The 13759-nt window shown below is 46.6% G+C and overlaps 2 protein-coding genes across 3 annotated transcripts; one reads left to right on the top strand and one right to left on the bottom strand.

The window, feature by feature from the left end:
- Positions 1 to 4225: 4225 nt before the first annotated feature.
- LOC103647547 (Cysteine/Histidine-rich C1 domain family protein) lies at positions 4226 to 5451 on the top strand. The gene has a single exon (XM_008672067.4). It carries the CDS (start codon positions 4362 to 4364, stop codon positions 5154 to 5156), a length of 795 nt encoding a protein of 264 aa, XP_008670289.1. The 5' UTR covers positions 4226 to 4361; the 3' UTR covers positions 5157 to 5451.
- On the bottom strand, positions 5291 to 12637 carry LOC103647548 (uncharacterized). Of its 2 annotated transcripts, XM_023301681.2 has the most exons (10): positions 12009 to 12637; positions 11174 to 11836; positions 8914 to 10936; positions 8552 to 8796; positions 8294 to 8452; positions 8021 to 8200; positions 7742 to 7936; positions 6988 to 7086; positions 6002 to 6622; positions 5291 to 5886 (listed from the first exon to the last, which is right to left on the bottom strand). In XM_023301681.2, exons 2-10 carry the CDS (start codon positions 11804 to 11806, stop codon positions 5542 to 5544), a joined length of 4500 nt encoding a protein of 1499 aa, XP_023157449.1. In that variant the 5' UTR covers positions 11807 to 11836; positions 12009 to 12637; the 3' UTR covers positions 5291 to 5541. The 2 variants fall into 2 exon arrangements, with proteins under 2 accessions (XP_023157449.1, XP_008670290.1); XM_008672068.3 differs by having other exon boundaries at positions 8914 to 11836.
- Between the last annotated feature and the right edge of the window lie 1122 nt (positions 12638 to 13759).

The following is a 13759-nucleotide window of genomic DNA, read 5'->3' as shown; positions in this document are numbered from 1 at the left end:
CGTCGAAGCTTCAGTAGAAGCTTCAGCAACTTCAACACTCTTTTTTGGAGTTGTGCTTGAAGACTTAATTGTCTCCAAGACATCTAGTACGTTTACCATTCTTTTCCTTTTTGGGGTCACTGTTGGACCCTTTTGGTTTTTTGTTGTTTCGGCATTTGCTGCAGGACTCAAAACTTCTGATGCTTTTTCCTTAGTCGGTTTTTTCACTTCTTCCATTTTTTCTGTGGATGGTGCTTCGGCCATCACTGCAATTTCTGGCAGCAAAGTTGGCTGTTCAGCTTCAGCGGCCGAAGATGCTTCTCCGGTAAACTCAGGCACCGAAGCTGGTTCAATATAACGTGGCCGATGCGTAAGAGCCTTTATCTTCTTCCTTTTTGGTTCTGGCTCGCTAGGAGCAGCTGCAGTTTCTTCTTTCGTAGAGGTTGTATTTTTTCTCTTCTGCCTTCGAATGGGGTAGCAATAGTCAGGGTAGACAAACCCGATGGCATCAAATACCCGATTCAGTCTTTTCTTTTTTCGGCCTCCGAAGGCTGCTGACATTGCATTATCTTCGGCCTTCGAGTAGGTCCCAAGCAGCTCATCACTTAAATTGTCAATGCTTTTCAACCACTCATCATCTGGCTCAATAAATTTATCTCCAAATTTAAAAGTGTACTTAAACCTGACAAGTTCTCCTTCGTCGGCCTCTTTGATGGTTTCTTGTGGCATCTCCCATTTCTCCGCAAGCGGCCACACCCTGAAGGCAATGTGCTCTTGTACTAAGTCCCTTGTTCCTATAAAAGAGCAGACAACGCCGAAGGCTCTTTGGCACTCTTCGGCGACTTCGTTCATTTCAACCTTCGGCCTCCGAAGGCCGAAGCTTTGCCAAATAGGACGCATAATTATACCTTTGATGTCTTCTCGTGCTGATAAGTCATTCTTCACATAAAACCATTCTGTCATCCAATCCCCGGGCCATCTCTTCCGAAAGGTTGGTACGGGACAGCTTGCCCCGGACCGAGAGACGAAGCTGTAGCAGCCAAAGTTGTTATGGTACTGTTCTTTGCCCCAAGGTTTTGTTTCATATAATAATTCATGAATATTACAGAAGCTTCTTGCGTCAGGCTTCAGACCTTGGCTTCTTGTGGCCCACACGAAGATATTTAACCTTATAATAGCCTCTGGAGTAAGTTGATGAAGATAGACTTCGAAGATTTTCAACACCTCCACGACGAAGCTGCTCAAGGGGAATCGCAATCCGGCTTTCAAAAAGCTTCGGTACACCACAACTTCATTTTCTTCAGGATGTGGACAAGTTTTTTCCCCTTCGTCCGCCCTCACAATGGACAGATCCCGGAAATACCTTCCTCTCATATTAACAAGATGATTCTCTTTGATAGTTGATTTACCATAAACTGAATGGCTTGGTCGCCAGGGGCGATCTTCGGAGTCTTCGCCACCGCTGTCCACATCGTAACTTTCACTGTCACCAGTATCTTCAGACAGCCCTTCCAGAATTTCCCTGGTGATCTTTTCTGTGTTGGTCTTCGACATTGCTATAAGAAACCCTAAGTTCTTCTCTTCATCAAGACTCAGCTTCATTTCAGCAGCAGCCTTCTTGGCAGCTTCAGACATCTTCGGAAACACTAAAAAACTGTTTTCAAAGCCGAAGCTTCAAAGCTAAAAGCTTAGCAGATCACAGTGTGCAAGAGCTAAAAAATGAATGAGCAAGAGTGGTTGGCCAGAAAGCGTGCAAAATAAGTTTGCGGTATGGCCGTATTTATACGTTTGATGCGTTGAAAGTTGAAAGACCCCACTTGTCATTGAGTGTTGCTATTCTAGCAAAGGGAAGGTGTTTTTTCGGACCTTCGGCATAAAGCCTTCGTTCATATCGCAATCTGAATTTATTATTTCAAACAAATTAATATTGCGAGGGGCTACTGTTGGGGGCCTTCGTCCTCCGAAGATCCTCAAAAACATGATTTGACAATGTTTTCCGAGTGGATTATGTGAACAGGTATTTTCGGATCCAGAATTATGAATATGGAGCACGGCCAGGACGAAGCCTGAACCAGACGAAGGTCGAGTGTAGCCGAAGCTGTGCGCAGGGAAGCTTCGGCGCGATGGCAGAAGGGGGAACCGACTTAAAGATGAAAAGACTTCGGGGGCCTCGACAGATTTCCATAAGCCGTTAACAAATGTAATGGACATGGATGTAATTTTACGTGGGCTGCGTCCCGCGTCTATAAATAGATGAACAGTACTCCCGTACTGTTCACGCTGACTTGGCATTGGCTTTTGCATCACGCTTGTACTTTTTACCTTCTCTCAGGACCAAAGGTACATTTGTAATTTAAAATCATTTCTATTTCTCCATGTTAATAAAATAGAAATGATTTTATGTTGATGTTTGTATTTCATGCTTTATATGAACCCTTCGGCATTACTTATTATATTCCCGAAGGTATGTCTATGATGACCTTCGTCCTAAATCATTATTTCCCGAAGGGACATAATGTTTCGAAGGACGAAGGACCTTAATGTGTAACACTTTTTATGTTGCCTTGTTCTTAATTCGAAGCATTTGAGAACAAGTCACCAACAGTACCTTTGGGTTTGATATTCCCCTTACTGATCTTTTGCCTTCCATCGAGCAATTCAACCACTTACAATTTTTCCGTTCCCTATACTTTTTCAATGGAAATCCAACTTCATATGCATACCTACTATAAAATTTATATGCTTCATCCACCCCACTGAATGTCATACCAACTTTAGGTACTAATCTCGGATCAATTGTAACTTCCTGTGCAAAAAATATAAATTGTATCATCTATGGTACCCTACATATTTTTATGTTGTATGTAGATCATAACAATTTTCAGCCAAAACTTTCACAGTGTATGCACAATATAAATACTTAATGTCACACCATCTCTAGCTGCCTTATACTGTATACAATTCAACGTTCAATACTGAAAATTCAAATCAGTTCAATATTACTTACATGTCTCTGCAGAATCACTGGTGTGTCCTGTTCATGATCACCAATAGTACGCATAGTATTAAGGTGCTGCCCTCCTTCAGTTACTGTCATCCTTGATGCCTCAAATATGGTCTGTTCATCAACCCCTGGGGCCCTCAAAGCTGCCGGTGGAGTAATTGCGTTTACAGCAGTAGCTGATTCTGTATGCTTAATTCCATCTGACGCTAACTGGTACCCTCCTTGTTCTTCTTCTTGCACCATTGTTACGATATCCAAGCATTGATTTTGTCTATGAACAGACGTCGGCGTCGCATACTCACTTATGGTCTTGTTTCCCCATGGCGCCGCCATCTTCCAGATCCAAATCGCCGTTCACCCAGCAGTGGACTATCAAATGATGCGTACTCACCACTTTTCTGGAAGATTATGATTTTTTTCCCTGTACCAAACGTATATCCAATATCGTGGACGCATATTTCACGGCGCATATCCATTACCCGCTTAATTTTAGGATCGTGGCCGCGCTGATCGTGGGCGATCTGTTCGGGGGAGTAACAGACATCTATGCAATGTTATGAATACATTTACGGTGTCATAACTGGCTGTTTAAATGCGCTTCCACCTTTTACGGGTTACACGTCACCGATCCACGTACGAACACGTCGCCCACGTTGGTTTACGCATATTTGTACAAGCAATTATACTTGCATAACTGGACTGCATTAAAACGGGCCGCCTGGATCGATCCATTCGGTTCGACCACGTTCGGCTCGTCCGGCTGGGGCTCCGCGCACCTATATGAAGCCCAGGGCTTCCATTACCAACGCCCTATATATATATATATATATATATATATATATATATATATATATATATATATATATATATATATATATATATATATATATATATATATATATATATATATGAACATTTCCACATTATGAAATTGGTATGTTTCTTAAAATAGTATTACATACATTTTCGAATATTTGTCGACACTTCATTTTTGAAATAAAACAGGTCAAATTAAAAGGAACTGGGGAGTATTTTGTTAGGTTGACATGTGTTCTATATCTGTCAGAATTGGAAGCTGTAAAGGAAATGGAGATTTCTTGATGCTGTAACTCTCACAGAAGAGACCAGACTTGTTCGTGACACAAGCATCAAAACCTAGCTTTACCGCACGGTATGAAAATGCTGCAGCGTCCAGTGCTGCAGACCAGAGCAGCAATGCCTGTGCAAACGTTAAAACCGGGCGCTGAGAGGAGACCTTCCTGATCAAGTTTTCCTACCTTATCCGTGCCGTATATAACTTACCAAAATCCTGGCATTGGTAAATGGCAATGGTACAGGTAGAGGTAAAAGCAACAGCGTGAACAGCAGGTGCGTGTCTATGAGCTCAAGGGAGCTCAGCGGCCACCGGCTGCCATCGTCGTCGTCCGAAGACGATGCACCGGAGACGAGAGATCGCGTCGTGGACGGGCCGGAGGCTGAGGCCGAGATGGTGCATTTCAGCCACCCGGAGCACCGGCTGGCCCGGTTCGACTTCCCGCACCTGTTCATGTGCATGGGGTGCAAGGAGTACGGCGCCGGGAAGCGGTTCATGTGCCAGGCCTGCGGCTTCCAGCTGCACGAGTCCTGCGCGCTGGCGCCGCCGTCGCTGCACGAGCACCCGTTCCACCCCAAGCACCCGCACCTCCTCTTCTTCGTGAAGCCGGCGTCGGGCGGCTTCCTCCGCTGCAGGTGCGACGTGTGCGGTAAGCCCGTGAGGGGCTTCTCGTTCCGGTGCGCGTCGTGCAGCTTCGACATGCACCCGTGCTGCGCGGCGATGGCGCGGCGGATGGAGCTCCCGGCCGTGCACGAGCACCCGCTGCTGCTCCTGGCGCGGGACGGCGCGGAGCAGACGAGCTTCGTGTGCCAGGCGTGCAGGCGGACGAGGCGCGCGGGGCAGCACGCGTACCAGTGCCTGCCCTGCGGCTACTACCTCCACGCCAGGTGCGCCAAGGACGTGGTGAACGGGCTCTACGTGCACGGTGTCGTGCCGCCGGAGAAGAGGAGCGCGCTGGCCACCGCCGCCAGGGTCACCGTCAACGCGCTGTTCGGGGTCATCGGCGGCCTCATCGAGGCCATCGGGGAGGGCATTGGGGAGGCCTTCGTCGAGAACATTGGCAGAAGCAGGAGAATCTAAGCTTAATTCGTATGTTGAGCAAAAGCGATCAGATATTTATTCAAGTTTATCATACAGTGTTTGTGTCTATTTATTCTACTGTATGTCTGTATTTATGTAGATATTTAAGGCAGAGCGATAGGGCGAACGACATATCCAGTAAATATCATATACGCTAAGGCTACTACAAGAAAGAATCTATAGTACTAATTATTATCCATGTTCTAACGAAGATTTCACCACCATCCTGTAAAACAACTTTTAACACAATGCACCCCCATCTTTCACAACCAACCTATATGAGGTAAAAAAAAAATAGTACAAACCAACCGGAGAATAATCGAAATAATACGAATCACACCCAGGTTCACCGCGACAGATTAGCACCCCTTTCCTACAGATAAACTTAGGAGTGAACCGACTTGAGCCTGGGAATATAGTTGCCTGCCACGAACAACGCAAGCCCCGATAGCACGGCCGCCGCGATCAGGATGTACTGCCGCAGTCTCCTTCTGCCCCTGTTACGTAGCGGCGCCGGCATGGGCTGCACCCTGTTCAGCTGCTTGATTGCCGCTGCGGGCCTAGACAGCCTCTTGGGAGCCGCCGCCGGTTGAGGAGCCTCAGCTTCCCTCGGGTTGTCCGATGCGTTGCTGTCAGTGTCTGCTGTGGCCAAGGCCGCGGCGTGCCCGTCACCAGTGAGGCTAGAATCTGCTGGTGCCGTGCCTCTCCTTTTGTCTTTCTTGGCTTTCTTCTGCAGATGTTTTGATCAGGGTCAGAATTAGAATTGGAGACCTGTTGCCGAGTGCATGATTTATAGTAATGTAACTCGAATTTCAAAGCAGAGAACACGTAGAACGTATCGTTACCTTCTCCCTCTCCTCAGCTTCCTTGCGCGCTTTGAACTCGGCTTTCTCCTTGTCCTTCTCGGCTTTCCGCCTCTTCCTCTCCTCGGCCTCCTTGGCCTTAGCCTTCTGCTCCATCCTAAGCCGCTCCTTCTCAGCGGCAGCCCTCTCTTTGCTTAATTCCTCCTCCTTCCGTGCCAACTCCTCTGCCTTCCTAGCTAACTCCAATTGTTCCTCCAATAGACGAGCTTTCTCTTTCAAAGTCTGTTCCAAAGCCTCTGCCTCCGATACTATAACAGAGTTGTTCTCGGTCTGGGCACAGATATCAGATGCTTTTGACTTGGTGCGCTTGCTGGTCTGGGGGGCTTCCAAAACAGGAAATGAGTCCTCTTTGGCAGAGACTGCAGCTGGAGCAGCTACCACAGGTGCTGGTATTGAAGCTAAAGTGGCCACTCCCGGGCTTGAGGCAGACAATGGATAGATGCTGCTTGGTCTTCTGCTTGATATGACTGGAGGGTCCTCATCAGGGCCAAGTTTCCGTCCATCATGGGTCCCTAATCTCTTTAGTGTGCTAACCTTGTTTGACTCAACATACTGCTTGCGGAATTCCTCGTTTTTGTTCCACATTTCCATGACTCCCTCAATCTAAGAGAGGATAAAACAAATATTGGCGCATCACAAAATGTTGAGACAAAACAGCATTGTACTAGGGAGGGTTGGAGTTTAATAACAATCAAATGAAAAAAAAAGTAGGAGTCTCCACAATGCTGACAGTTATTAGAAGGGTCAAGGGTGGGACTACGAATACAATGCTTAGCTGTAGTACTGGGATACATATAAATATATAATGCGTAGAAGGACTAGCAAACATGAATGGTACAAACTTGCATCGTTCCTTAATAAGAAAAAAGCATATGGAATGTCACACCAGCTCAATCAACAGAAGCCAAACCAGACTAAAAAATGATATATTAACTGCAGACATATTGAAGACAGGCTGTGCGATTTACCTGACTATTACAGTGTGATTTAAGTCCATTTATATCGCCATTAGCTCTGAAAATTTCTGCTGCATTCCGGTCATCCCTGTACCTGAAGAAGTATTCATTCTGCAATCCAAAACAAATGCGAAGGAACTTGTTCAGCTTTTAGAGAACTAATGAGCAATTTTTAAACACTACAGATCACATGCTTCCTACAAGAAATTTGACTGTGTAAGTGATGACACTACTTTTTTGCTGGCAGGTGAAAACACCTGCCTCCAGGAAGCAGGAGCAGCATATCACATAGAAAATGATCGTCATTGATAATCAGTAATAAGATTCTGATAACATGAGCACAGGCACATAACAAGTGACATTAATGAGGACCACATCACTGATAGTGATGACTTGATGAAACTTAAAGTGTAATGTTGTTCCTAACCCATCAGTTAACCTTTCTCCATGTAACCAGGAATCTTCTCAACTAATCATGTATCCAATACACCATTATATCCAGTACTTTATATTTCTGAATATATTTTTTTTGGAAAGGGCAGGAGAGCTGTGTTTCATTGATCAAAGAGAGAGAGAAGGCCCCCATACAACCCCAAATCTCTCATACAGAGGTTATGTATGAGAGAAGGGAAACACACACTTCAGAATATTTAACCACGTGATACTGTTCAAATTTGTGAATGGTGTAAAATGAAACATACTGAATATTCAATAAACCACTCCTTGAACCAAATGAACAAGAACTGCAACAACTAAAGATCTGTACCTTCTTGGAGGGCTCTGATCTAAGCTCAGTCCATTCAATGTAGGCCTTTTGACGTATTTCATTAGCTGCTCGGTGTTCCTCTGTTAATTTTCTGAGACCTGTTCTTTCATCTTCGAAAGACTTTTGAATCTTTCTTGTGTTTTCCTCTAGGAATTTCAGGTTGGTCAATAAAACATCAGAATCCTTCTTTAACACCTAGACATGATAAAGAAAAACCAGTCAATATATAAAGGATGAAATGGTATTAAGAGCACAATTAGAATTTTTTGCTTTCAATACCTTATGCCTTTCATGAATGTGATCTTTTTGGTCAAATGCCTCATTGATTTCAGCCTTTGAGCCCATAGTGGTGGATAGCTGCTTCCGTTGGGCTTTTAATTCATTAATCTCTTTAATTAAAAGTTTTTCTTCTTTCAAAGAAATGGTCTCATGTTGCATAGTCCTCTCTTTCTTCGCAATCTAAGACATCAAGGAAAAGAAAATGAAATAAGATTTAAAGAAGCAATTTAAGGTGAAGGGAGCAAAGTAGGTACAACATTGCATAATTCTTACCAGCTCATCAAGTTCTTCAGCTGAATTTGCTTGGTGCAATTTCCCTAGTACCGAACGTACATTATTTAAATCATTCTTCTTATCTCCATGTGCAGTCCTAGCTTCCCGCTCTTCTCTACGTGCTGCCTCAAGCTTCTCCCTGTATTGATCACATACAGCCTGCAATATTTTTTTGTTCAGAAAAATAAGAAGCAAAGAAAAACAAATATGGTCATTTAAAGGTTTGGTTCAAAAAAACATTTGGAAGGTTATTATTACCTTTTGCTTTTGCCTACGACGGTTAATTGCATCTCTTTCCTGGGTCAGGTGGTCTAAGTGAGCCTGTGCAGCCTGGATCTTATTCCAGAGATCATCACCGGCAAACTTTGGAACTTTAATTATGTAGATCTTCTGTTGTTGTCCAATGACTTGCACATTATCTCCATGCCACTCACCAGAAGCACGGTGTCCATTGTCCTTCTGTTCTGCCGTGACAACCGTGCCAACAGATGAAGGCGCTAATGCTGCTCAAGAATTATGAAAGTGACCATTTAACTCCCATGCCAGATATAATTAGCATTTGAGGAGAATAATACATTTAAAGAAATAATATGGATACCCAGAAAATAATGGATGCATACCTTCCACGCATCTGGTTTCAACCACATCAGAAGATTTAGCAGGCTCATTTTCATTTTCACAAATGATAGCATTGCATGACTTGTCAGGCTCCTCAGAAGATTTAGCAGGCCCATTTCCATTTTCATAACTGATAGCATTGTATGACTTGTCTGAAAGGCAAGACTCCTCAGCTAGATGAGAAGCCTCATTAATTGGAGAGAAACCTTCATTTGCAGTTCTGGAGGAACACTCAGCAGACATATTAATTGGAGAGGGATCTTCATTTGCATTTCTGGAGGAACACTCATCAGACATAGTAGCTGCATTGCAAATTTCTAACTGATTTTCCAGTGATTTGCTATCTTCAACAATCTCATTTGAATCATCCTTTTTGGAAGTACATCCAGGTTTATCCAGCCTAGCAGATTCACACCTTGGAGCAAAACCAGGTTGATCATCATCAACCACAAGTTCATCTACATTCAGGTTGACAGGTTCAACTTGATCAATAGCTATAGGTTGCTCAATAGTGGTCATGGAAATTTCTTGGGATATGCTCTCTTCATTTTGCACATGGTCACAGGATTCCAACGCAGTAGTTGGGCCAGAATGGTTACCGCTATCATTCTCAGACAAATCAATGGACATTGGCTCATGGTGGAAAACAGAGGCAACAGAAGCTGCAGCTCCTTGCAATGGAACAGCACCATCAACCCCCATCTCAAACTCTTTCTTCGGTTCTAGTTCTGAAGAATACACAATTTCATGAGCTTGACAACCACCTGGTAATTCTACCTTCTCATGCTCTATAGTTTCCATAACAGATTCACAGTCACGTTGAAGGTGTAAAGGAGCTACATTAGCCTCATCAGCAAAAGCAAGATCTTTTACCTCTGTTTTGTCAACTTCACGAGCTGCACTTTTCACTTCAACCATATTTTCAGCTTTAAAGTTTGACTCTGCTGTGATTTCATCAATAAAATCAACTGTCTTGGTATCTTGGCTTGTATTGTCAGTTACTTTCTCTGGCCCACCAACATTAACACTGGGGACAGCTTCATCTACTTTTTCCTTCATAGGAAGCTCTGTTTCCTCATTAGAAGAAACAACACCAACCGTGTAGTCATCACACAAACCCTCTTCACCATCCTTATCCACTTTTTCAAATTCGAGAATACCGCAAGTGACTTCACCTTCTACCTGCATAGGCTTGGCTTCTTGCTCCCCATAAGCATCAGCTGTACCTCCTATGCTTGCATGCCCATCTGTGCCAACTTCCTCTCCTATGAGTTTCTCAACACTACCTGCACAGTTCCTTTCAGTTGGTTTTAGCACTCCCTCCAATACTTCAGCTTCAAGTTTTGGAGCTTCCTCTTGTAGCTGATCAGTTCGTTGCCCATCTGTCTCAAAGGAATGGGCCTTGGACTCAGAAGGAACTATACAAGAATCAGCACTCAAGGCAACATAAATATGCCCATTGGTTTGCGACGAATCCATTGTATCCTGTTCTCCACTGCCGGCATCCCCCTCCACTGATTCTGCAACATCAGTCAGTTTGCTGCCATTAGCATGATTCTCAGGCTCAGTAGTAGCTTCAGAAGAACCAGCTTGGGTGTCGGCACAAAGATGCCCATTTGCCATCAGCACATCTGCCCTACCTACGCCCTGCACCACGATCTCCACAACAACAGTGTTGCTCTCTTTTTGTTCGCTATCCTCTCCATAAACCTCAGACTCAATGTCAGCAGAACCAGACTCAGTAAAAGTTAGCAGATCATCGTGCCCGCAGGACTCCACAGCAGCATCCTCTTGACTGTCAGGCTCAGTAGCAGCTACAAATGAATCAGCCGCCATGTCGACACAAAGATGCTCATTCTCCACCAAAGCACTTGCCCCAACTGTACCCTGCTGCTGTGGCTCCACACCATCAGTGATACTCTGTTCTTTGCTATCCTCTCTAATAACCTCGGACTCCACGGCAGCAGAACAAGACTTGGGAGACGTTAGGGCATCATCATGGCCAGAGGACATCACAGCAGCATCCTCTTGACTGTCAGGCTCATTGGCAGCTACAAATGAATCAGCCATCATGTCGGCACAAAGATGCTCATTCTCCACCAAAGTACTTGCCCCAACTGTACCCTGCTGCTGTGGCTCCACACCATCAGTGATACTCTGTTCTTTGCTATCCTCTCTAATAACCTCGGACTCCACGGCAGCAGAACAAGACTTGGGAGACGTTAGGGCATCATCATGGCCAGAGGACATCACAGCAGCATCTTCATCCTGCTCTGTACTAGCTTCCTGATGCACCACCGCTTCAACGGCATCAACAACAGCACTACCATCCACTGTGCCCTCCTTGTCTTCAACCTCAGAATCCACATAGTGTGCCTCAGAGTCAGCACTGGTGATGGTAGGTTCGCATTCACGGGACGCCAGAGCAGCTGCCCCACTGTCCTCTTCACCAACAGCCTCCTGCTGCGCCACTTCGGCAACACAATCGGAACTTGGGTCACCTCTGCTCTCATCCGCGCTACCCTCAGACCCGTCGGAAGCACGATCACCCCCGTCCGCCGACGAAGCACCGAGTGCCGCACCCTGAGCACCAACTTGCCCTTCGGCGGTCCCGTGATCTCCGGCCACGGCCGCGTCCGGAGCTGCATTGAAGGTGGGCACGTCGTCCTCCTCGGATGCAGGGTCCTCGTCGGGCGCCTTGCCCAGATCTGAGCCAGGCTCGGAGTGCCCGTCGGAATCGCCGCCGTTCACGATCAAGAACGGCCCGCCGACGTCCTCGCCCTCGCGCTCCCCGACCGGCTTCTCCTCCAGGGACACGGCCACCACCTTCTCCGGCGCGAATTCCGCCTTCAGCGCCTCGCCGGCGCCGTTGCACGCCGTCCCCTCCGCCGTCATTGCTGCTCTCCCGCGGATCGCGCCACGACCCTGCACACAACAATAAAACATGTCCTTTGTTAGACGCCAGAGCCATACACCCCACGACACAGATCGGGGATCAGAGATACTCTGTATTAACCACTTCCAAGGCTCCAACAGCACCTTCACGACGCAAAACCCAGAGCTCGCAGAGAGATCAAGAGGGGTGAGAAGCACTTACAGCCGACGACGGCGGGGCGGATCCGGGAGCTCCTCCTCCCCCTCGGCCACCTCCGCACCGAAGCGAAGAAGCGATCTGGGCGCGGGGGACCCCGATCGGCGAGGGAGGTGGGGCAAGGTGAGAAATGGATCTGTCTCTACCTGGCCGTCGCGCGTGTTTTCTGTTGTTGTGTGCGCTTTCGGAACGAGAGGTTTTTGAGGACGCGATTTAGCATTAAATCATTTTGGGATCTGAATTTATACGGAGTACGATAACCTTGCCGTATAATTCCGCATCGCAAGACGCGGTTAGCGGCTACTTTAGCCGCGTTTGTCAGAATCTGATATTTATCATTATAAAAAAACATATTATAAAATTGTCATCGGAACCATATTTTATGGATTCCATAATCCATTGTCATAGTAGTAATTATAGCAAGGAGGCAACATTTCAAATGGCAAACTATCAATTATTTCGACGCGTTTTGGCAAACTGACTCGCCTCATCTGCATCGACTCCAACAATCTCGATCAGCCGAGCGAGCTAAATACGCTTTCTAGCTCTAACAAAAAATTTAAACATATTTAGCGAAACTTACATATACCATTATACTTACTAAAAAAACTTGCCTACCCAGCGAGCCCAATGTGTTCTTGATAACACATTTCCAAATTCCGTTCTCCCACACGGTGTCGCACCTCGTAGATGTCAACGTTCGCCACCGGGGCACGCTCATCCACCTCCATCCAATGACCCCGCAACCGCCCCTCCTTCTGCTCCTCACCATAGCCTTGCTCGCGGATGGAGAACAATCATGTTCACGCTCGTCGCCTCGACCACCACCACCACCATCCGTGTGTGTCGTGGAGCTCAACGACACCGTCTACTATGTGTCGTCCATCATCACCTTCGTAGAGCCCTATGTGGTACGAGGTTTCGTGTGCGGCCTACGGACAGGGGTGTCGTGCCCTCTTCTGGTGGTCGTCCACACTGGCACCACGGTAGGGGCGGCTCTACGCGGACCTCGCCGTCGGCGGCGATTATGTGGCGGCCTACGACGCCTCTACCTCCGAGAGGGTCATATGCTGGCGTTGCAGGGGTCGGTTCCCCACGCAAGGCGATAGTGTGTTCCACTCCCTTGTCTCCAGGGAAGGCTTCTCCTCCACTATCGAGACCAAGGCTATACACACTCTAAATTTATACTCTAGAAGTGTTCTATACTTGTCAGCAAAATTATCTACTCTAGGGCTCACAGGGTAGCCCCGTGGAGGCGGGCCTCGCAAACTATGTCGCCCCCATACCTCACGGAGGGTGCCTACTGTGTCTGTCCTCACCTTCGGCGTCCTGCTCGAGCTTGGACGCAGGGGGCAATGTCCCCCTAATGCTCCTATAACTATGTAGGACATGTTATTTTTTAGCTAATAATCTTGTAAATAGTGTAAAAAATCCTTCTAACAGTTCCTTAATCTAATTTGGTCAGCCCTAATTTTAGATCCTGCTTCTCCCCTGCTTGGACGTCGGCGCCGCGATCGGCTCAGCCCGCGTTGCCGCGGGACCTCTTCAGCTACAGTCTCGCCGTCGACGACTCCCACGCGTGCGCGCTCCGCCGACGGCCGACACAAACGACAACGGTGGGCCCTGCGGGTGGATGGCCCGGCCTCTGCGCCATAAGTTTCTGCGTTCCTGACTTTTTTTTTTGTTACCGTCCGATCTCAATAAAAAAAAACTGGATTTACTAACGGTTGTGTTGGCAAAAAGAAAAACGGGATCTT

The sequence above is a fragment of the Zea mays genome, chromosome 2 (genome assembly GCF_902167145.1).
Source record: "Zea mays cultivar B73 chromosome 2, Zm-B73-REFERENCE-NAM-5.0, whole genome shotgun sequence".
In the NCBI taxonomy this organism is placed as follows: domain Eukaryota; kingdom Viridiplantae; phylum Streptophyta; class Magnoliopsida; order Poales; family Poaceae; genus Zea; species Zea mays.
The sequence above is the reverse complement of the archived record's forward strand: the minus strand, read 5'-3'. Positions and strand labels throughout refer to the sequence as shown.

Coding starts and splice junctions, on each gene's coding strand:
- LOC103647547 (XM_008672067.4), top strand. CDS start 4,362: ATGAGCTCAAGGGAGCTCAGCGGCCACCGGCTGCCATCGTCGTCGTCC.
- LOC103647548 (XM_008672068.3), bottom strand. CDS start 11,806: ATGACGGCGGAGGGGACGGCGTGCAACGGCGCCGGCGAGGCGCTGAAG. Junction 7,087..7,741: donor GATCAGAGCCCTCCAAGAAG/GTACAGATCTTT, acceptor TTTGGATTGCAG/AATGAATACTTCTTCAGGTA. Junction 5,887..6,001: donor AAGCTGAGGAGAGGGAGAAG/GTAACGATACGT, acceptor AAACATCTGCAG/AAGAAAGCCAAGAAAGACAA.